At 47.2% G+C, this 23,517-nt stretch overlaps 1 protein-coding gene across 3 annotated transcripts in view; it reads right to left on the bottom strand.

Annotated features, from left to right (window-relative positions):
* Window positions 1-4,182: 4,182 nt before the first annotated feature.
* Window positions 4,183-23,517, bottom strand: part of impg1a (interphotoreceptor matrix proteoglycan 1a) — a 54,011-nt gene continuing 34,676 nt past the window's right edge. The window contains exons 13-18 of one of the 3 annotated variants that reach the window (XM_078405150.1): window positions 17,985-18,204; window positions 15,767-15,977; window positions 11,979-12,164; window positions 11,645-11,810; window positions 7,513-7,596; window positions 4,183-6,331 (exon numbers count right to left, since the gene is read on the bottom strand). In XM_078405150.1, coding sequence (XP_078261276.1) covers window positions 6,233-6,331; window positions 7,513-7,596; window positions 11,645-11,810; window positions 11,979-12,164; window positions 15,767-15,977; window positions 17,985-18,204 — 966 coding nt within the window. In that variant the 3' untranslated portion in view covers window positions 4,183-6,232. The remainder of the gene's footprint in view (window positions 6,332-7,512; window positions 7,597-11,644; window positions 11,811-11,978; window positions 12,165-15,766; window positions 15,978-17,984; window positions 18,205-23,517) is intronic. The other 2 variants (XM_078405151.1, XM_078405152.1) reach the window with 2 other exon arrangements.

Below are 23,517 nucleotides of genomic sequence, written 5' to 3'. Positions count from 1 at the left end.
CCCACCACAGTAAAAGGGCTGCAGGAGTTCGTAGGCATGGTTAATTTCTACCATAGATTTGTTCCGGCAGCGGCGCGAGTCCTGCGCCCGCTTTTCCAATGCCTTGCGGGGAATCCGGTAGAGTTGTTGTGGTCCCCGACTGCAGAGTCGGCTTTTACAGCAGCTAAGGCAGCCTTGGCAGACGCCACCATGTTGGTCCATCCGAGCCCCTCCGCCCCCACGGCCCTGACGGTTGACGCCTCTGACGTGGCGGTGGGCGGGGTTCTGGAGCAGCAGGTCGGTGGCCGTTGGCAGCCTTTAGCGTTTTTCAGCCGGCAACTAAATTCGGCCGAGATGAAATATAGCGCGTTTGACCGAGAGCTTCTAGCTCTCTATTTAGCTGTCCGTCATTTCAGGTACTTCCTCGAGGGCCGCCCATTTGTGGCATTTACGGACCACAAGCCATTAACATTTGCTTTTTTGAAATTGTCTGACCCATGGTCGGCCCGCCAGCAGCGGCATCTAACTGCTATCTCCGAATTTACCACAGATGTCCGTCATGTCGCGGGTAAGCTTAATGCCGTTGCTGACGCCCTGTCTAGACCTGCTTTTCCCCCTATTTCGGCGGTGGACTGCGAAGTGGATCCCCAGGAGCTTGCGGAGGCACAGCTCCTAGCGGATACCGTTTCGGCTTACCGGTCCACCACTTCGGGATTGAAGTTGGCCCAGGTAGCTTGTGGGTCGGAGGGCACGAAAGTCTGGTGCGATATTTCTCTTCCTCGTCCCAGGCCGGTAGTACCGCCCTCCCTTCAGCGCCGGGTTTTCGATGCCATTCATGGGCTGGCGCACCCGTCCATCCGCTCCACCTCTGCCTTGGTAGCAGCGAGGTTTGTCTGGCATGGACTGCGGAAACAGGTAGCGGGGTGGGCACGTTCCTGCGTGCCCTGTCAGACAGCTAAAGTCCAGCGCCACGTCCAGCCCCCCGTACAGGATTTCGAGGTCCCGGCTTTTCGTTTTTTCCACATCCACGTGGATTTGGTCGGGCCTTTGCCTTCCTCCCGGGGCTACACCCACCTCCTCACGGTGGTGGATCGGTTCACCCGGTGGCCAGAGGCTTTCCCATTGTTTGATATCTCGTCAGCGTCTTGTGCTAGGACTTTGGCCCTTCATTGGGTAGCTCGTTTCGGGGTCCCGGCAGTTATTACAACTGACAGAGGGCCACAGTTCACTTCGTCCCTCTGGGCCGCGCTGGCGGAACTGTACGGGTCCAAGTTACAACCCACAACTGCATATCACCCCCAGGCAAATGGACTCGTAGAAAGGTTCCACCGCCAACTTAAGGCGTCCCTCAGTGCAAGGCTTGAAGGCCCGGACTGGGTAGACCAACTCCCTTGGGTTCTTTTAGGCATCCGGACTGCTCCTAAGCCAGATCTCGGTGCGTCGTCCGCAGAGCTAGGATATGGCTCGACACTTCGAGTACCCGGAGATCTGTTTCCAGACCCTTCAGACCTGCTCCCTACAGTCCCATCAGCGTTAGCATCTCTCCGGGAACGGGTGGGCTCCCTGGCTCCAGTTCCGACTTCACATCATGGGTGTCCCATGGTACATGAACCGTCTTCCCTGAAGGACTGTGAGTTTGTTTTTCTGCGTAAAGATGCCCATCGCGCCCCGTTGCAGAGGGTCTATCAAGGGCCGTTCCGGGTTTTACGTAAGGGGACGGCTACTTTCACCTTAGACATGGGCGGCAAGAGTGAACTCGTCTCGGTGTCCCGGCTCAAACCGGCCCATTTGGACCCGGATCAACCAGTCCTGGTCGGTCAAACCCCTAGGAGAGGCCGACCTCCGTTAGTTCCGCCCAGTCCGGAAACCCCCGTTCCGGCAGTTCCTCCAGGACCCCCCGTTCCGGCAGTTCCTCCAGGACCCCCCATTTCGGCAGTTCCTCCAGGACCCCCCGTGCCGGTAGTTCCTCCAGAACCTCTCGTTCCGGCCGTTCCACCAAGTCCGGAACCTCCGGCTCCTGTGGTTCCGGCTGTCCCTCTCCGTACTCGTTATGGTCGCGAAATCCGGCTCCCTGCTAGGTTCCGCACCTCGGGTTCTGGGGGGGGTCATGTAGCGACCATAGAGAATGTCCAGGTCGTCGAACCCTCAGATTGGCCAGCGAGGTCACGTGGGAACGCGACCATGGGGATTGGTTCAGGGAGCGACATCACTGATTGGCCAGCGATGTCATGTGCGCGTTTGGCGCCCGTTTTAGTCAGTTCGGCGAAGTCTTCAAGGAAGACAGTAAGTTTGTATTGGTTGTCCTGTACCTTGTTGTTTAACTCTGTATTCGTGTATTGCGGCTGCAATAAACTTCGTCTACAACCAACAAGTTTCGGACTCGCCATACACCCACAGAAAACCCACACGGTCACGGGGAGAACGGACAAACCCGTACAGACAGCACACGTAGACAAGAATCAAACCCGGGTCTCTGGCGCTGTAAGGCAGCAACTCTCCGCTGCACCACTGTGCCATCCATTCTATGGCTGAGCTATTGAGACCATATACGGCTGCTCCACACGTTTATGATCTATAGTGTGCCGAGATGCAGGGGGATTTAATGACTAACACCCACTGAAGGTCAGCCAGAGGTCAGTAGACTTGATGCCTGTGATAATGTGCTTCAGAGACATTGCCAAGCTATGTCCTGCTCACCCGGAGTATGGCTTTTCAAGCTACAAGTGATGTTTCCACCAGTCATAGAGTCACACAGTGTGGAAACAGGCCCTTTGGCACAACTTGCCCATGTCAACTGACACGCCCCATCTACGCTAGTCCCACCCGGCTGCATTTAACCCATATCCCTCAAACCTTTCCTATCCATATGCCTATTCAAATGTCTTTTAAACATTGTGATAGTACTTCCTCTGGTACAGATGTGTCACTGTGATCAGTTTCCACAGGAGACTGCACCAAAACGCTTCCCATGGGCTGCTAAACATTTGACATGAAGGGTCCCGACGCGCAACGTCACCTACACATGTTCTTCGGAGCATCTCTGGAGAACATTGATAGTCTGAAAGGTTTCAATCCAAAACTTTAGAGTCTGAAGAAGGGTCCTGACCCGAAACATCACCTATCCATGTTCTCCAGAGATGCTGCCTGATCCGCTGCATTACTCCAGCACTTTGTGTCATTTTTTTGGAGACCAGCGTCTGCAGTTTTTTGTGTCAACATTTTAAATGTACTGAGGCTGAGGGCTCCCACTCTTGCACGGAGAGGAAAGAGTAAAGGGGGAAGTTTGTGATGCTATTTCAGATAATGATTCTGCCACACGTGGTGTAGAGGCAGCTCTCGGTTCTTTCCTTGTCCCAACTCTAGATAGTGTTTCCTGCTTCCACTCTGCCCGTTTTGCTTTCCCTCTCCCATCCCCTTGCACTTAAAATCTGTTCATCACACAAGCACATGCGCACACCGGCATGCACACACGCACACCGGCATGCACACACGCACACCGGCATGCACACACGCACACCGGCATGCACACACGCACACCGGCATGCACACACGCACACCGGCATGCACACACGCACACCGGCATGCACACACAGATACGCACACACAATATATACATACATACAAACTTACACGTGCGCACAAAGACACATGCAGAAAAATACATTCCCACACACAAACATACACTAAACACACGCACACATGTACACACAAAATAAACACAGTGCTGGAGTAAGCTCGCGGGTCAGGCAGTGTCTCTGAAGTACATGGACAGGTGATATTTCGGGTCAGGACTCTACTGCAGACTATTCATGTTCTTCAGAGATGCTGCCTGGCCCGCTGAGTTACTCCAGCACTTTGTGACTTTCTTTTGTAAACCAGCTTCTGCAGTTCCTTATTTCTACATGTATGCACATGCACACACGTGAAGTTCCTTCTAGAACAGAAGAGTTCTATTATTTTGAAACTCAATCCAGCTTCAGTTGGTGATAATGGGCCACGTTACCATTGCTAATTGCAGTGCACAGGAGGCAGAATGCTAAATGTAACCGGGTGAATGATGTTGGGAATTCTCCCTTTTATGTTGTTCCATTGATCAGTGAAGCCACGAATCTACCGGCATCTCCCACACCTCGTAAGCACTGGCTTTGATACTTCATCTGTGTAGGTTTATTTCTTTCAAGTATAATTCTCAACACACACAGCTTTCTTGCTATAACAGCACAAAATATTGAAAACATGAAGCACCGTGGACCAACACAACACTTTTGCCACCAGGAATGTACATCAAGGTGCTTCACCAATACAGACAAAAACAGTAAATGGGAGCAATTAAGTAAAGCAAAATCAAAGATGTTACAAAGGGGTGTTTAAAGAAGGGATGGGGGAACCGGTTTGGAGGGTGGAACTAAGACAGCTGAAACTTGTCACCGAGGGTCTGAGACTGTTTAGAAGCAAGAGATTTAACGGTGAGGAGATAGAGACCGGACGTGGAGATAAAGATACGTACAATCAGAGGAGGAAACCTCGTAGAGGATGTGTAAACCAGACCCAGGTTCATGAAGTCAATAATACATAAAACAATGTTAAGTGGAGAGGCAGGAGAATGGGGTTTAGTTTAGTTTAGAGATAGAGCATGAAAACAGGCCGTTCGGCCCATCGAGTCCGAACCGACCAACGATCATCCATACACGAGTTCTGTCCTACACACTAGGAACAATTTACAGAAGCCAGTTAACCTGCAAGCCTGCTCTTCTTTGGAATATGGGAGGAAACCAGAGCACCTAGAGAAAACATGTGCGGTCACAGGGATAATGTGCAAACTTCCTACAGACAGCACCCGTAGTCAGGATCGAACCCGGGACTGCCACTGTAAGGCAGCAACTCTACTGCTGCGCCACTCTGCCAGGTTTAGAGGGAAAAGTAGATCAGCCATGATTGAATAGTGGAGCAGACTTGATGGGCTGAATGGCCCAATTTTGCTCCTATGTTTTATGGTCTTAAAACATAATTTAACATGTTTATAGCTCTGGCTACATTTCAGGTTCAATTTTAATGTTAATTTTTTTAATGAAAAGCCGTTATTTTACCGGAAACTCTAAGATGTGTGCAGAAACAACAGATCGTCTTTGTGAAGGGAAATGCTGAGGTGTTTCATTCTTCGTTTCAGGCCACTTGGGGAGACGTTAGGATGCATGGCTAAAGCATTAGAGGTAGGTTTTAAGAAGCAGCTTAAAGAAAGGGGTGGCACAGCGGTAAAGTTGCTGCTTTACAGCGTCAGGTACCCAGGTTCATCTTGACTACAGGTGCTTGTCTGTGGAGAGTTTGTACATTCTCCTTGTGACCGCATGGGTTTGTTTCCGGGTGCTCCAAAGACGGACAGGTTTGTAGGTTAATTGTGTTGGTATAATTGCAAATTGTCCCTAATGTGTGTAGGATAGTGTTAGTGTGCAGGGATTGCTGGCTGGCACGGACATTGTGGGCCGAAGGCCCTGTTTCCGCGCTGTATCTCTAAACTAAAAGATGGGGAGGTGGAGAAGAATGTAGCACAACTTTTATCTATATATTAAAACTCTCGTTTGTTTGTTTCTGAACTACAGCCAAAATGGTACACAATAGCACAACAATTTTAGTCCCACCTTACTCACCATTGCCCCTTTGGTGCTAATGGAAGAGGTTTCATTGAAATCGGTGTTATATTTTTAAAGTTATTCACATTTTAAAGTTTAAATCTATCTCCTAGGGAGGGAGCGGGGAGGGAAGGAGGGGGGTGGAGGGAAGGGGAGGGAGGGGGAGGAGGGAGGATAAGGGGGGTTGATGGGGATGGAGTGAGGGGAAGGGGGAGGAGGGGGAGGGGAAGGGGGGTGGAAGGAGTGGGGTGGAAGGAGTGGGGAGGGGAGGGGAGGAGGGGGAGGGGGGAGGGGAGGAGGGGGGTGCAGAGGGTGCTACACCAATGCAGGTTTGGGGCCAACGGGTCCACTTGGTCTAGTACTTCCTAACTGTGGGTTCTTAAACTCTAAACTACAAACACAGTGCTTCATTTAAAAAAACACTTAAACTGATGGATATATTTTCAACAACATTATTTAGATACCTCACCACTCCAGACCCCAGATTATATATATTAGAGATATATATATTTACCATAGCACAGAGCTTCAACATTGTTACCAAAGCATGGGCATGTGAGGGAATGAATTATTGTGCAAAGCCAATAGACAAGATGTCCTGTTAAAGTTATTGGTGATCAAACTCTTCAGAAAGCTGTGACTTCAGTCGATGTCTCCATATTCTGTTCTGCCGGGGGAAGAGAGGAGAGTGCACTGTCCACCTGTGCTTCTGGTAACACCCAAAGCTGCAAACAAACAGACATAGAGTTGGGAGGTGGACACAAAGTGCTGGAGTAACTCAGCAGCTCAGGCAGCATGTCTGGAAAAAAAAGATGGGTGAAGACTGAAAGTAGAGGTGGAGCCCAGAATGGCCCATCGTGGGCTGGGGATGAGGTGGAGCCCAGAATGGCCCATTGTGGGCTGGGGATGAGGTGGAGCCCAGAATGGCCCATTGTGGGCTGGGGATGAGGTGGAGCCCAGAATGGCCCATTGTGGGCTGGGGTAGAGGTGGAGCCCAGAATGGCCCATTGTGGGCTGGGGATGAGGTGATAATGAAGGGACATAAGGATGCGAACAGTGGAACTAGTAGGATGACATGGGTGGGGGAAGGAGGGAATGCAAGGGTTACTAGAAATCCATGTTCATACCGCTGGGTTGTAAATGGCCAAGGGAAATATGAAGGTGCTGTTCCTCTGATTGACGTGTGGCCTTAGGAGGTGCTGTCTAACCGGGTCCCCCTCAACCTGCCCTGACAGCTTTCCCCTTCATTATCATCTGTTCCCGATCTCTTCACTTGGATAGTTTAAGCACTGGGTAGACCCAGATGGCCCGTAGTGGATGTTGACGGGGCCCGCGCTGTGAGAGCCAGGTGGGCCGTCCAGAGACGGCGAGGGGGGGCTGGCGAGGAGCGAGGAATGAGGAGGGCGTTGATGAGACGGTGGTGAGGCAGCATAAGGAATATTGTGTTCAGTTCTGGGCATTATGTTGTAGGAAAAATGTTGTCAAGTTGGAAAGGGTGCAGAGAAGATTTATGAGCATTTTGCCAGGACTCGAGGATCTGAGTTTTTGGGAAAGGTTGAACAGGTTGGGACTCTATTCCCTGGAGTGCAGGAGGATGAGGGTGATGTTTTAGAGGTGAACAAAATCATGAAAGGAATAGATTGGGTAGACGCACAGAGTCTCTTGCCCAGAACAGAGCAATTGAGAATCAGAGGGCATAGTTTTAAGGTGGGACTACGTGGCCTTGTTTCGATACTGTATGACTCTAAAACATCAACTGTTCTCTCCGGATGCTGCCTGACCTGTCGAGTGTTTCTAGTATTTTTGTTTTTTGTTTCAGTTTTCCTGCAAATGCAGGTTTTTTGGCTTCATTCTTTGAATGTATGAGATGAAGTTGGTCCATGCACAAATATGTTTCACAACTGACCTGTGAGTGCTGTGGATGCTGCTCCCACTGCATGGGTTTGGCAGCTAGCTGGTGAGTCCTGGTCTTGGCGGAAACTCCGGTGACCTGTGGGAATTAAACCAGAAATGGTGGCTTTGGCTGTGTTGTGTTCAAGGACTGAGGTCGCTGTCCAACGGGAGGCGTTGGACGACAATGCTTGCTTAATGTGATCCATTTTAACACTTTGCTGCATCTACAATGTTTAGTTTAGTTTGCTTTGGAGTTACAGCATGGAAACAAGCCCTTCAGCCCACCAAATCCATGCCAACCAGCGATCACCTGTACACTAGTTTTATCCTACACAATAGGGACAATCTACAAAAGCCAATTAACCTACAAACCTGCACATCTGCAGTGTAGGAGGAAACCGGAGCACCTGGAGAAAACCATGCTGTCACAGGGAGAATGTATAAACTTCGTACACACAGCACCCGTGATCAGGATTGAACCCGGGTCTCTGGTGCTGGAAGGCATCAACTCTGCCACTGTGCCGCCTTCAATGTTAAAAACACGATTTACCAATAATCGTGAATTGGATTGAAATACGAAAAATAAGCTGTTCCTTCCCCCTCCATTGTACTCCAATTCAAAGTAATAACCCCTCCCAACCACTATCTCTTCCCTTTGCCCCCTCCACATTTCCTACCATCTCCCACCACCCCGTTCCGTTCCTTCCCCCCCTCCCTCCCTTGTACACTCAGCGCAGCATAGTGGCGCAGTGGTAGAGTTGCTGCCTTACAGTGCCAGAGACCCGGGTTCGATCCTGACCACGAGTGCTGTCTGTATGGAGTTTATACATTCTCCCTGAGACTACGTGGGTTTTCTCCAGGTGCTCCGGTTTCCTCCCATACTCAAAAGATATACAGGTTTGTAGGTTACTTGGCTTCTGTAAATTTGTAAATTGTCCCAAGTGTGTAAGATAGTGCTAGTGTATGGGGTGATTGCTGATCGGCATGGACTCGGTGGGCCGAAGGTCCTGTTTCCTCTCTATATCCTAAAGTTTAAATCTCTCACCATCCCAGTCACCCTGTTCCTGTCCCTCCCTTGTCACTCATCTCCTTTCCCCGAGTCCCATATTTCCCTTTCACCCTCCCTCCCTCTCCTTTCCTCTCCCTCCCTCCCTCCCTTCCACCCATACCCCTCATTCCAGCTTCACTCCGCTTCTCTCCTTATCTGCTACCCGTTTATCTCCTTCTCACTTCTAGCATTTGTCACTTACTCCACCCATCTGCCAATCCAACTCACCTCACCTGTATCCACCTATCACTTACTCCACCCATCTGCCAATCCAACTCACCTCACCTGTATCCACCTATCACTTACCAGGTGTTGTTCCTCTCCCACCTCTCTTCTCCAGCTTTCTCTGCTACTCCAATCAGAAGGGTCCAGACCCAATACATTGCCTGTCCATTTCCCTCCACAAAACTGCCTGACCTGCTGAGTTCCTCCAGCACTTTGTGTTTTGCTCAAGATTCCAGTATCTGCAGTTCCTTGTGTCTCTGTAAAGCATACATTTCTCAGGATCCTGGTCATAGAGTTAAACAGCTTGGAAACAGGCCCTTGGGCCAAACTTGCTCACATCGACATACTCCTTCTACACTAGTCCCACCTAATCTCCCTAAACTATCCTATCCATGAACCTGACCAAATGTTTTAAAAGCTGCAATAGTCCCAGCGTCAACTACCTCCTCCTGCAGCTTGTTCCATACACCCACCACCCTCTGTAAAAAAAGTGGCCCCTCAGGTTCCTATTAAATATTTCCCCCTTCACCTTAAACCTATGCCCGCTGATTCTTGCTAAGTCCCGCAGCGGTCTTAGATTAAAGAATGGCTCGGTAGACAAGGGTCTCACTCCATCTTCAAAATCCATGGTGGGATTCAGGAGTCCCTGAGGGTCAGTCCAGTTCTGTACTCACCTGACGGAGCAGACTGTTACTGCTCCCCATATCTACATCCCACAACACAGCAAACTCAGCAATGCACCCACGCAACCACCATCTGCCGCCACATGTAGGAAGGAATTGTTAGCTGCTGAAAAAGCAACTTACCTGTAGTACAGGTCCACCACCGACTTTCTGGCAACTGGTGGTCTGGCACCTCCTTTAATCCAGACAAAATTACAAAAGCGCACTTAAAATTCCACCCCCCACCCCGCCCGGAAATCCCCCTGAAAATGTGGCATCTAGGCTGGGTGAGACGGCCGATCTCTACCTCATCTGGACTTCCGCGGCCCATCGGTGAGTCGAATGTGCTCCCTGCAGCCGGGTCTCTGGGACTCCGGCCCGGCCGGAGACGGCAAATCCGTTCCCGTGGCCGACTTCTGAGGCCGACTTTGCAGGTATCTCAGCTCCTCGGCAGCCTAGACGGATCATTCCGGTACCATTGGACCCCTCTCAGAGGCCGTAACCTCTGTTGGTCTGGCAAAACGGATAATCCAGAAAGCCTCTGGAAACATGGTAGCCAGAAAATTGGTGGTGGACGTGTATCCTGAAAATAAAGTGATGGAGTGGAGGGAGAAATTGTGTCCTGCCCTGCCGGCAGTCTCCCAAACTGGCTGGAGGTGTGACTGGAAGGCTAAAACTCTATGAAGCGTGATCAGGCCCAATGCTCTCTCCAATATCTGCTTCACGCCACCTTTAATTTGGCATTGCAACGCCTCTCCAATTTGCCATCAGTCTCTTCAACCAAAGGGAACAACATTTAGTGCAAGATACAACACTGAAGTGCGATAAAGTCCAATTAGAGATAGTTCAGAGGTCTTCAATGAGGTAGATGGGTTGTCAGGACTGCTCTCTAGCTGGTGAATGGATGGTTCAGTTGCCTGATAGCAGCTGGGAAGAAACTAACTTCATTTTCAAACTCTATTTGTAAGTTTGTATGGGTTTAGTGGAGTGTTTAGCATTACATTGGGCGCGTGATTGCTAAGGTGCAGCTGCATTGACTATGTACCATTCCTTCTCTCCAGAGATGCTGCCTGTCCTGCTGACTTACTCCAGCATTTTGTGTCTGTCCACTCTTCCTGGCTGCAATGGTCCATCTGAGCCCCAGTCCGGTCACTGCAGGTTATTAATGGGAGGTATCGCTCAAAATGACAAAGTGGGAGGTTGCTCAGTTTCCCCTGGCACAGTCTAAGGGGCCAACACTGTTAGTCGTGGAGCGTGGAAACAAGACCTTTGGTCAAACTTGCCCACCCCAAACAACATGTCCCATCCACACTAATCCCACCTTCCTGCATTTGGCCCATATCCCTCTAAACCTGTCCTATTCCATGTACCTGTCTAAATGTTTCTTAAATGCTGTGATAGGACCTACCACATCTGTTAGTTAGTTTAGTTTATTGTCATGTGTACCGAGGTACAGTGAAAAGCTATTGTTGCGTGCTAACCAGCCAGCGGAAAGAGAATACTCGATTACAATTGAACCGTCCACAGTGCACAGATACACGATAAAGAAAATAACGTTTAGTGCATGATAAAGTCCGATTAAAAATAGTCCAAGGGTCTCCAATGAGGTAGGTATTAGTTCAGAATGGCTCTCTAGTTTGTGATAGGATGGTTCAGTTGCCTGATTACAGCTGGGAAGAAACTGTCCCTGAATCTGGAGGTGTGTGTTTTCACACTTCTGTACCTCTTGTCTGATGGGAGAGGGGAGAAGAGGGAGTGACCGGGGTGAGACTGGTCTTTAATTATGCTGGTGGCCTTGTCGAGGCAGCGTGCGGTGTAAATAGAGTCAATGGAATGGAGATTGGTATGTGTGATGGTCTGGGCTGCGTCCACAATTCTCTGCAATTTCTTGTGGTCTTGGATGGAACTGTTCCCAACATGGATGGAGCTGGCCTCATCAGAGCCCACAGAGATGGAGGAGAGGCCGGTTATCCTCGATCGGAGGGACCGATTTAGAAGAACAACAAAAGAACGGGCAGGACCAAGATCTTCTTGCCTCAAATCTTGGCAGCCATTTTAACAACAATCAAAAATAACGTCAATCGATTAAAAATAGAAAATAGAAGAAAAAAAAATGGCCGACAACACCAGAAATAAGGTTGAGAGTTCTGGATAAAGAAGAAAAAGAAAAAAAAGGTGCATCCTTTAAAAAAAAAGTCTGGTGTAGTTACCTCTTGGCCAAATGCCTGGGGGTTTCTGTGTGGAGAGGATGTGGTTGCGGTGTTGCCGTGTGGTTGTCTGTGGAGATCTCGTGGGTGGCAGTGAGAGACACTCAATGTCTCGTCCCCCTCAAAGCCTGGGTTAAAACTGCCCTGACTCTCCACTGCACCGCCGTCTCTAAGTCACAGAACAAGATCACAAATACCTCAAACATTATCGGAGCAAAAGAAAAACTCAGAGAGGAAGAAAAATGGTTTCAAAAACAAACACACGCACAAGAAGCAAGAAAAAAAAAGCCTTTGAAAGAAATTTGTTGGAAAAGGTTAAAAATAAAAGGAGGCTTACAGACAACGACGGTTCTTGTTTTTCACCAGTTGGTGGAATACCCTGGGCAAGAGGAGGGTGAGAACTGAAGCAAGGAGCAGCACTCCAAAAACAGACAGGACCGTGGTAACTGCAGTGAGTGGTGGCTCGGACTTGAGCTCAGCACAGCGTCTGCCTTTGTATAACCAGTCAGACCCTAGGTGGCATCTGTAATTTAAAGCATACAGGTTATCTGTGCAAGTCCCGCTGAAACAAGACGGGGCGGGGGGCGGGGGGCGGGGGGCAGGGAAGAGAATCCTGTCACAGGTACAAAAGAGGCCAGGGATCGTTAGCTTCTTTTGTGTCTGGAGAGTGTGCTTGCAATCTAGTCCTGGTATTATTAGTGGTTTATTATTGTTACGTGTACCGAGATACAGTGAAAATCTTTGTTTTCATAAGTTCATAATTATAGGAGAAGAATTAGGCCATCAAGTCTACTCCACCATTCAATCAAGGCTGATCTATCTTTCCCTCTCAACCCCATTCTCCTTAGTGCCTTAGTGCTCCGCTCACAAATGACAACACAAACATACAGTTAACAATTAAGTATAAAGCATAAACACATCAAAATAATAAGGATGCAACATTGCGGTCTAAACATGTGGGTGAAAATAAACCAGAGCAAAAAAGAGACTACAGACTTTGATTATTGAGTAGAACTATCACTTGTGGAAAACAGCTGTTTTTATGTCTGGCTGTGGCTGCTTTGACAGTCCGGTCATCTTCCAGAGAGAAGTGCTTCAAACATTTTGTGGCAAGAGTGAGAGGGGTCAGAGATGATCTTGCCCGCTTGCTTCCTGGCCCTTGCAGTGTACAGTTCGTCAATAGGGGGAAGGTTGCAGCCAACAACCTTCTCAGCTGTGCGAACGATCCGTTGCAGCCTCCAGATGTCGTGCTTGGTGGCTGAGCCAAACCAGACCATGATGGAGAAGGTGAGGACGGACTCAATGATAGCAGTATAGAATTGGACCATCATTGCCTGTGGCAGATTGTGTTTCCTCAGTTGCCGCAGGAAGTACATCCTCTGTTGGGCCTTTTTGACTGTGGAGTCGATGGTGGCCCCCCATTTAAGGTCCCTGGAGATGGTGGTTCCAAGGAACTTAAATGACTCCACAGATGTGACTATGGTGTTGTTAATGGTGAGTGGGGGGAGGGGAGGGGGAGCTCTTCGAAAGTCTACAATTAGTTCAACTGTCTTAAGAGCATTGAGCTCCAGGTTGTTATGAAGGCACCAGGACGCCAGCTGTGTCACTTCCCGTCTGTAGGCAGATTCCTCCCCATCCTGGATCAGTCCAATCAGGGTTGTGTCATCCACAAACTTGAGGAGCTTGACAGAGGAGTCTGTGGATGTGCAGTCGTTGGTGTAGAGAGAGTAAAGGAGAGGGGAGAGTATGCAGCCTTGCGGAGCTCCTATGCTGAGGGTCTGCAGGTCCAAGATGTGCTTTCCCAGCCTCACATGCGGCTTCCTATCTGTCAGGAAGTTGATGATCCCCTGACAGAGGGGTTCAGGCACAGTCAACTGGGAGAATTTGGAGTGTAGTAGCTCTGGCACAGTGGTGTCCCCTGATACCCGTGCTAATCAAGAATCTTGTAAATCGGTGCCTTAAAAATATCCTGGCCTCCACAGCCTACTGTGGCAATGAATTCCACACGTTCACCGCCCTCTGACGATAGAAATTCCTTCTCATCGCCTTTCTAAAGGTACGTCCTTTTATTCTACGGTTATGGCCTCTAGTCCTAGGCTCTCCCACTAGTGGAAACATCCTCTCCACATTCACTCTATCCAGGCCTTTCACTCTTCGGTACATTTCAATGGGGTCTTCCTTCATCCTTCTAAACGCCGTTGAGTACAGGTCCAGTGCCTTCAAATGCTTATCATATGTTAACCCAATCATTCCTGGGATAAACCTCCTCTGGACCCTCTTCAACGCCAGCACATCCTTTCTCAGACATGGTGCCCAAAGCTGCTCACAATACTCCAAATGCAGTTGTGCATGCTATCCAGTCAAATCATACTAAACGTGAGTACAATCAAGTCCAGAACAAGATCACAAATACTTCGAAAATTATCGGAGCAAAAGAAAAACTCAGAGGGGGAGAATTTTTTTTTCAAACACACGCACAAGTACAAAAAATAAGCACAAAGAGAAAAATACCAAAGTGCAGAATATGGTGTTGCAGCTTTACAGTTACAGAGAAAGTGCAGATTTTATTTTAAGTGCAATGTCCGCAATAAGGTTGGTCAGAAGATCGGGACTATACCCTATCAAATGAGAGGACCACATCCTTCACACAGTCAAAGGGAATCTATGCAAATTCAAGATTTAAGAAGGAGTGTCGCCACCTATTTTGAACATCAGTTTGCCTCAAATAATTTGGCACCTCCTATACTCCCTCCTCCGGCAGCTCGTTCCATATACCCACCACTCTCTGTGAATCATGACTGAGCAAATTTCAGGTTACTTGAACATCAAAGTGTTATTGCCACAGTAATGGAAAGTGATTTAACTTACTTTAGGTAAATCTTTTGTTGAATGTAAAGAAACAGTGCAAAGACATTGTGTTCACTGTGAAGGTTTACGAGAATGATCCCGGTGATGGTTGGGTTAACGTAGGATGAGCATTTGATGGCACTGAGCTTGTAGTTGCTGGAATTTAGAAAGTTGAGGGGGGACCTCATTCAAACTTACTGAATAGTTTAGTTTAGTGAAAGTCCTGGACAGAGTGGATGTGTAGAGGATGTATCCATTAGTGGGAGAATCTAAGACCAGAGGCCAGAGCCTCAGAATTAAAGGACGTACCTTTGGATGGAGATGAGGAAGAATTTCTTTAGTCAGAGGGTAGTAAATTTGTGGAATTCATTACCACGTCATTGGGTATGTTTAAAGTGGAGATTGACAGATTCTTGCTTCGTAAGGGCGTCAAAAATTATGGGGAGAAGGTAGGAGAATGGGGTTGTGAGGGAAAAATAGATCCACCATGATTGAATGGTGGAGTGGACTCGATGGGCAAATGGTCTACCACTGTTACTATGACTTACAACATGATAATCAGTTCATTAGATGCCTGGATTAGGGGATATTAGCTGTAGAGAGAAGTTCAACAGACTTGGAATGTTTTCTCTGGAATGCTGGAGGTTGTGGGGAGACCTGTTAGAATAAAATGATGAGAAGCATAGATAGGGAAGACAGTCAGACCCTTTTTCCCAGAATGGAAAAATCAAATACTAGAGGGCATAGCTTTAAGGAGAAGGCAAGTGAATGGGGTTGAGAGGGAAGGATAGATCAGCCATGATTGAATTTGAGAGTTGACTCGATGGGATGAATAGCCTAATTCTGCTCCTATGACATGACCTTATGAACTGATAGTTAGTTTTTGTTTAGTTTAATTCAGAGATACAGCGCAGAAATAAGCCCTTCGGCCTACCGAGTCTGTGCCAACCAATGATCCCTGCACACTAACACTATCTTACACATTAGGGACAATTTACCGTTTTACCGAAGCCAATTAACCTACAAATCTGTACGTCTTTGGAGTGCGAGGAAACTGGATGACGCAGGGAAAAACCACACAGGTCACAGGGAGAACGTACAAACTCCCTAGAGATAGTGCCCGTAGTCAGGATCAAACCCGTGTCTTTGGCGCTGTAAGGCAGCAACTCTACTGCTGTGCCACCTCTCTAGATACTTCTAGGATTGGATACCGTTCTGTCCCCAGAACAGGTCCTGACACACACGTTTCACCCGCAGTCCCCCCAATGAGTCACGTACCTGCAGATGGCTCCCTTCACCGGATCCATCTCACACCTGCCATTGTTGAGGCAGTAGTTTGGTCTGAGGCTACAGACACTCTGGCAGGGCAGTCCGTCCACACTGACATAACCGGGGTAGCACACACAGTGGGCTTCCTTCGTTAGCTTATTGACTCGACACTCCGAATATTCGTCACATGCCTGGAACTTGCACATGTTAGCTTGGTCAGCTGAAACAAGATTCAGGATTAGTCCAGAGACACAAGGAACTGCAGACACTGATTTACAAAAAATAAGACACAAAGTGCTGGAGTAATTCAACAGGACAGGCAGCATCTCTGTAGAACATGGATAGGTGATGTTTCGGTCGGGACTCTTTGCCTTAGGTTGACCCTCCTTGGTGCGTCCTGACCCTCCTTGGTGCCACCAGTCTGGGCAGCACAGTGGCACAGTGGCACAGCTGGTAGAGCCGCTGCCTCATAGCGTTAGAGACCCGGGTTCAATCCTGAACTTGGTCGCTGTCTGTGTATGGAGTTTGCATGATCTCCCTCTGACTGCATGGGTTTCCTCCGGGTGCTCCAGTTTCCTCCCACAATACAAAGATGTGCGGGTTTATCGGTTAATTGGCTTCTGTAAAGTTCCCCTAGAGTGTAGGGAGTGGATGTGAAAGTGGAGATAACATAGAACTAGTGTGAACAGTAACCCATGGTTGGCATGGAGTTGGTGGGCCGAAGGGCTAGTTTCCATTCTGTGTTCCATTCTTTCAATTCAACTCAATTCAAAGAAGGCTAATGGAATGTTGGCCTTCATAAACAAGAGGATTTCAGTATAGGAGTAAAGAGGTTCTTCTGCAGTTGTATAGGGCCCTGGTAAGACCACATCTGGAGTATTGTGTACAGTTTTGGTCTCCTAATTTGAGGAAGGACATCCTTGTAATTGAGGCAGTGCAGCGTAGGTTCACGAGATTGATCCCTGGGATGGTGGGATTGACATATGAGGAAAGATTGAAAAGACTAGGCTTGTATTCACTGGAGTTTAGAAGGATGAGAGGGGATCTTATAGAAACATATAAAATTATAAAAGGACTGGACAAGCTGGATGCAGGAAAGATGTTCCCAATGTTGGGCGAGTCCAGAACCAGGGGACACAGTCTTAGAATAAAGGGGAGGCCATTTAAAACTGAGAAAAAACTTTTTCACCCAGAGTTGTGAATTTACGGAATTCTCTGCCACAGAGGGCAGTAGAAGCCAAATCACTGGATGGGTTTCTCATAACTTTATATACGTCTATCGTCACCCATCAACCTCTGATGTTCCAGAGGAAACGGTCCAAGTTTATCCAACCTCTCCCTGTAGCTGAAACCCTCTAATCCAGGCATCAATCTGGTAAACCTCCTCTGCATCCCCTCCAAAGCCTCCTCATCTTTCCTGTAATGGAGCGACCAGAACTCCACGTTATACTCCGGGTGCAGCCTAACCAAAGTCCGATAGAGCTGCACACATCCACATTTGTTGCGCAACACCTATCCAAGCCAATTAGAAAGTGAATGGGGGCATCATTACACGAATGGATGATCAACTGCATTATTTATACACATTTTAGTGCAACTTATTTAATGTGCTAGTGATTTACCTCTGGATTGTTCTAGAGATTAATCTTAATTTTAGTTAGGTTCCATGTCAGTTTTGCAGAGTTAGCACGACAAATCCAGGACAGCTGCTTTTGTTCTGGTTTCTTCCATGCGTTGGAAACGTGTGGAAAGCAAAAACTCTCCTGCCTTTGATTTTGAGATTTAATTACAGCCTCAGATGGGCCCCAGTTCACACCTGAGTGACCTCCTTAAAAAGTTTCTCCAAAACTATTTTTGATACGGTTGCTGATTTTCTTTGACACCCACCATTAAACTAATTGTTATTTTAATTCCGATTAATTCTGAAAGCTGAAGGCGAGAGAAGATCAGGACCAATCAGAGCCAGCCACAGATGGCCTCTGGCAGGGTGTTTTTTGGTGGGCCACTGTTGGCTGGCGAAGGTGCGATCTCAAGAGAAACAATGTGGAGAACTGGGGAACTGGTTAAACGACTCAGGTGATAGGTGGAAACAAAAGATACAAAGTGCTGGAGTAACTCAGTGGGTCAGGCAACATCTCTGCAGAACATGGAGAGGTGACGTTTCAGGTCGGGGCCATTCTATAGACAAGTTGACAAGACCAAGTGGGCAGCACCCCATGTTATTTACCTGGCTCCACATCGAGGGAAAATCGGTCGATTTCCAGGTTATTTCTCTCAGCCGCCGCATTACAGAAGTCCTCTAAGACACAGTAGACCGCCTGCGTGACATTGTAGGGTACGGACTTGGCAAACTTCATTTTGCTGTTCACAATCACACTTCCATTGCGGAAGTTCAGAATCTCCAGCTGTCTAAATCCCGTCAGGTTGGTCTGCAGGTACGGAAGCAACTGCAAAAAGAGCAGAGACTCATTATCTTCAAAGAACTCCTCTCCTCTCATGTTTACTTGTCTGTATTAGGGGAGAAGTAGGTCTCAGCTTTGGCACCATGACCATCTCTCTGAGTTGGAGACCGGGGATTCAAGCAGATACGATAATCTTGCTGCACTATAAGTGACAAACACTTAAAAGAGTCATAGTCATACAATGTGGAGACAGGCCCTTCGACCCAACTTGCCGATACTGACCAACAAACCCCATCTACACATAGAAACATAGAAAATAGGTGCAGGAGTAGGCCATTCGGCCTTTCGAGCCTGCACCGCCATTCAATATGATCATGGCTGATCATCCAACTCAGTATCCTATACCTGCCTTCTCTCCATACCCCCTGATCCCTTTAGCCACAAGGGCCACATCTAACTCCCTCTTAAATATAGTAAATGAACTGGCCTCAACTACCTTCTGTGGCAGAGAATTCCACAGATTCACCACTCTCTGTGTGAAAAAAAACATTCTCATCTCGGTCCTAAAAGACTTCCCCCTTATCCTTAAACTGTGACCCCTTGTTCTAGACTTCCCCAACATCGGGAACAATCTTCCTGCATCTAGCCTGTCCAACCCCTTCAGAATTTTGTAAGTTTCTATAAGATCCCCCCTCAATCCTCTAAATTCCAGCGAGTACAAGCCGAGTCTATCCAGTCTTTCTTCATATGAAAGTCCTGCCATCCCAGGAATCAATCTGGTGAACCTTCTCTGTACTCCCTCTATGGCAAGAATGTCTTTCCTCAGATTAGGAGACCAAAACTGTACGCAATACTCCAGGTGTGGTCTCACCAATGCCCTGTACAACTGCAGCAGAACCTCCCTGCTCCTATACTCAAATCCCCTCGCTATGAATGCCAACATACCATTCGCTTTCTTCACTGCCTGCTGCACCTGCATGCCTACTTTCAATGACTGGTGTACCACGACACCCAGGTCTCGTTGCATCTCCCCTTCTCCTAATCCTACACTAGTCCCAACTGTCTGTATTTGGCCCATATACCTCTAAACCTGTCCTTTCCATGTACCTGTCCAAATGTTTTTTAAACATTGTGATAGTACCTACATCAACTACCTCCTCCGGCAGCTTGTTCCATATACTCACCACCCTCTGTGTAAAAATGTTGCCCCTCATGTTCCTGTTAAATCTTCCCCCCCTTCACCTTAATACTTATGTCCTCTAGTTCTTGATTCCCTTACCCTAAGTAAAAGACCCTATGCATTTCCTACCCACGTACCTGTCCAATTATCTTCTAAATGTTATTACAGTACCTGCCTCAACAACCTCCGCTGATAGCTCATTCCATATACCCACCACCGTCTGTGTGAAAAAGATGCCCCTCGGATTCCTATTAAATCTTGGCCCTCTCACTGAAAAACATAGCCCTCTGGTTCTTGATTCCTCTATTCTGGGTAAAAGACTGTGCATCTACCTGATCTATTCCCCTCATGATTTTCTCCACCTCTACAAAATCAACCAATATCCTCCTGAGCTCCAAGGAATAGTGTCCTAGCCTGCTCAATCTATCCCTATAGCTCAGGCCCTCGAGTCCTGGCAAATTCTTCGTAAATGGAAGATCACAAAACAATTCTTAGGTATAGAGGAAAGGAACTGCAGATGCTGGTTTGCAAAAAGAGACACAATGTGCTGGAGCAAATCAACAGGTCAGGCTGCACCTCTGGAAAACATGGATAGGTGACGTTTTGAGTCGGGACCCTTCAGATATTGGGAACAACAGTTTTTTACCCCGCGATAGAGGATGAGTAAACCAAAAGCAAGTATCAAGACAGGAAAGATGTGGAGATGTTAGAGAGGATGCAGAAGAGATTTACCAGAATTCTGAAGAAGGGTGCCAATCCGAAACGTCACCTATCCATGTTCTCCAGAGATTTAGTTTAGTTTAGTTTACTATCACGTGTACCCAGGTACAGTGAAAAGCTTTTGTTGTGTGCTAACAATTGAGAGGCGCGGAGGGGTTTTGATAGGATGGTTGGACACAAGCCCAGACCGGTCATGACCTCAGCTTTACTTCATTCTCCACTGAATCCAAAACATCAATCAACATCAATTTCCTCGCTTTCCTGACTTCCATCAAGAATGACAAGCTTGTCCATCCCCAGACTGGTCCCTCCAAGTACGGCGTAATCACTGGTCGGCGCTGACTCGGTGGGCTGAAGTGCCTGTTTCCACAATGCATCTCTAAAGTGTAAAGACCAAACTCAACTGACCTCACTCAGCAATGGCTTGTCATACTCTGTCCTACCCCTCCACTCTTATAGTTTTCTTTCCAGTTACTCCTACAATCCATCTGAAGTAAGATCCTGACATGAAATGTCACCTATCGGTCCATCAGGTCTATTCCGCCATTCAATCATGGCCGAACTATCTTTCCCGTTCAACCCCATTCTCCTGCCCTTTCCCCATAACCCTTGACACCGGTACTCAATCTCCGCCTTAAAAATACCCAATGATGTGGCCCCCACAGCCGTCTGTGGCAATGAATTCCAGATTCACCACCCTCTGACTAAAGAAGTTATTTTTTGTGAATTCTGCATCAGCACTCCCAAGTCCCTTGATTTTCTTTGACACCTATCATTAAACTAATTGTTATTTTAGTTCTGATTATTTAGAAGTAACTAGAGGAGGGAGAGTCCATCCCCATAATTAATCATCTGCAGTTCCTTGTTTCGACATTAAGATCAGGGAAGGGAATGATCAGTTGCACAGCGTATCGGTAAACAGGTTGGCCAGCTTGATGCTTTGCACAATCTATCTTGTTTCTGGGGGTCTTGTTCATAATAAATGTTATCAGGGTGTAATTAATCATCTCGGACAATGTGCTTGTCTGGAGGTTGATAATGATTGAATGCATTCACCCAAGGGAATGATGTGATAACATTGTTTATCTCTCCAAATGCCTCCTGCTTCGACACATCAGAGAATTGAACAAACACAATTAAAGCATTAAGCTGTTAACCGTTTTGAGCTGTGAGTTTCATGTTGCTCTGAACTATATATATACCTGACAGACAAATAAACAATCAATAATAGTGCAAAATCAAAAATTATGTCCCCAAGTCTATATAGCTCAACAGCTTATTGGTACTCTGTAAAACCCATAATAACAAAAAATGGGTTTTACAGAGTACCATGTTTACGTAAAGGTTGTGCTTAGATTAATTTAGTTTAGATTTACAGCATGGAAACAGGTACATCGGCCCACCGAGTCCATGCCGACCACCGATCACCCATACACTAGTTCTATCATAGAGTCATAGAGTTATACTGTGTGGAAACAGGCCCTTTGGCCCAACATGTTCCAGCTACACTAGTCCCACCTGCCAGCATTTGGTCCATATCCCTCCAAACCTGTCCTATCCATGTACCTGTCTAACTGCTTCTTAAATGTTGGGATTGTCCCTGCTCCAACTACAGCAGCTTGTTCCATACATTCACCACCCTTTGTGTGAAAAAGTTACCCCTCAGATTCCTATTAAATCTTTTCCTCTTCACCGTAAACCTATGTCCTCTGATCCTCGATTCACCTACTCTGGGCAAGAGACTCTGTGCATCTACCCGATCTATTCCTCTCATGATCTTGTACACCCCTCATCTCCTGCACTCCAAGGAATAGAGTCCCAGCCTATTCAACCTCTGCCTATAGCTTTGAATTTGATTTTTCCATCCTTGGATTGATGCCATTACTAATCAAGAACCTATAAAAATATGCACTGACGGGCTCCACAGCTGTCTGTGACAATGAATTCCACAGATGTACCTCCCTCTGGCTAAAGAAATTCCTCCTTATCTCTATTCTAAAGGATCGTCCTTTTACTCTGAGGCTGTGCCCTCTGGTCCTAGACTCTCCCGCTACTGGAAACATCCTCTCCACATCCACTCTAGCCAGGCCTTTCATTAGTTAAGAGTCAACAGTCAAGAGGGTTTTATTGTTCCTAAAATGCAACAATGAAATTCTTACTTGCAGCAGCCCAACAGATATGTAAACATACTACTCTGTAAATGAACAGCAAAAAAAGTTCTATATGTATCTAAAAAAAACCAAATAAATAAATATTAAAAGTAGGTTTTAAAGAGACCCCCCCCCCCCCCCCCCCTGCTAAACATACATATTTTACCTTTCATTCTGTTGTTTAGCCACAATTGAATTGAAGCTAATAGCAATCCTGTTCTGTCTGTTGCTCCCAAACCTACTTTTTCCCCTTTGTGGATCTCCATGCTTTAATTCATGAATTCTCCTTGATTAGCAATGAATGCTTTGGTTAGCCTCCCAAAACATGCACATACTATTTCAAAATTATCTTTCCAGACAACCAGATGAGGCAGATTAAAACAATCAGATTAATAATCAAATCCCCTTTGGATCTGATCCGTGTTGACAGTATTCTTACAATGATTATATATGCAAATACAGCAGCAGTATGCACATTTTTTTAAACATATCATATCATATCATATATATACAGCCGGAAACAGGCCTTTTCGGCCCACCAAGTCCGTGCCGCCCAGCGATCCCCGCACATTAATACTATCCTACAGTAAATATTATTTTCTAGACTTAATTCATCTTTGAAAATCCCTCCGGCTTTGTAAAGATTTTGAATCAGAAACTGGTTTCTCAAGCACATTTATGTTCATAAGCCACAGGAGCAGAATTTGGCCATTCGGCCCATTGAGTCTACTCCTCCATGGCTGATCTATCTTTCCCTCTCAACCCTTCTTCTTCTTCTTTCGTATGTCAACTACAACAATCAAAAGTGGCAATTGGTACTTCAGAGTACCGTAGTTGACGCTTTGCTGCAAATTTTGCCAGTTCCGTAGAACTACCCAGAGTGGACGGATTCTCCTGCTTTCACCCTTTTACCTTTGCACCCTTACTAACCAAGAATCTGTCAATCTCAGCCTTAAAAATGTCCATTGACGGCCGCCATAGCTATCTGTGGCAATGAATTCCACAGATTCACCGCCCTCCGACAGAAGAAATTCCTCCTGATTTTAGGTACGTCCTTAAATTTGGTTGGTGATGCAAGGTATTGCAGCTGCTGGTTTACAGCGAAAAAACACAGAGTGCTTGAGCAACTCAATGGGTCAGGCAGCATCTGTGGACATGGTCAATAGATAACGTTACAGATCAGGACCCTTCTTCAGACAATTCTGTTGGTGATATTCCAATGCCTCAGAGTGTCAGAGATGGGTTTCATCTTGACCTCGGGTGCTGTCTACGTGTGGAGTTTGCACTTTCTCTCTGTAACCTCGTGGG

The sequence above is a fragment of the Rhinoraja longicauda genome, chromosome 9 (genome assembly GCF_053455715.1).
Source record: "Rhinoraja longicauda isolate Sanriku21f chromosome 9, sRhiLon1.1, whole genome shotgun sequence".
Lineage (NCBI taxonomy): Eukaryota > Metazoa > Chordata > Chondrichthyes > Rajiformes > Arhynchobatidae > Rhinoraja > Rhinoraja longicauda.
The sequence above is the reverse complement of the archived record's forward strand: the minus strand, read 5'-3'. Positions and strand labels throughout refer to the sequence as shown.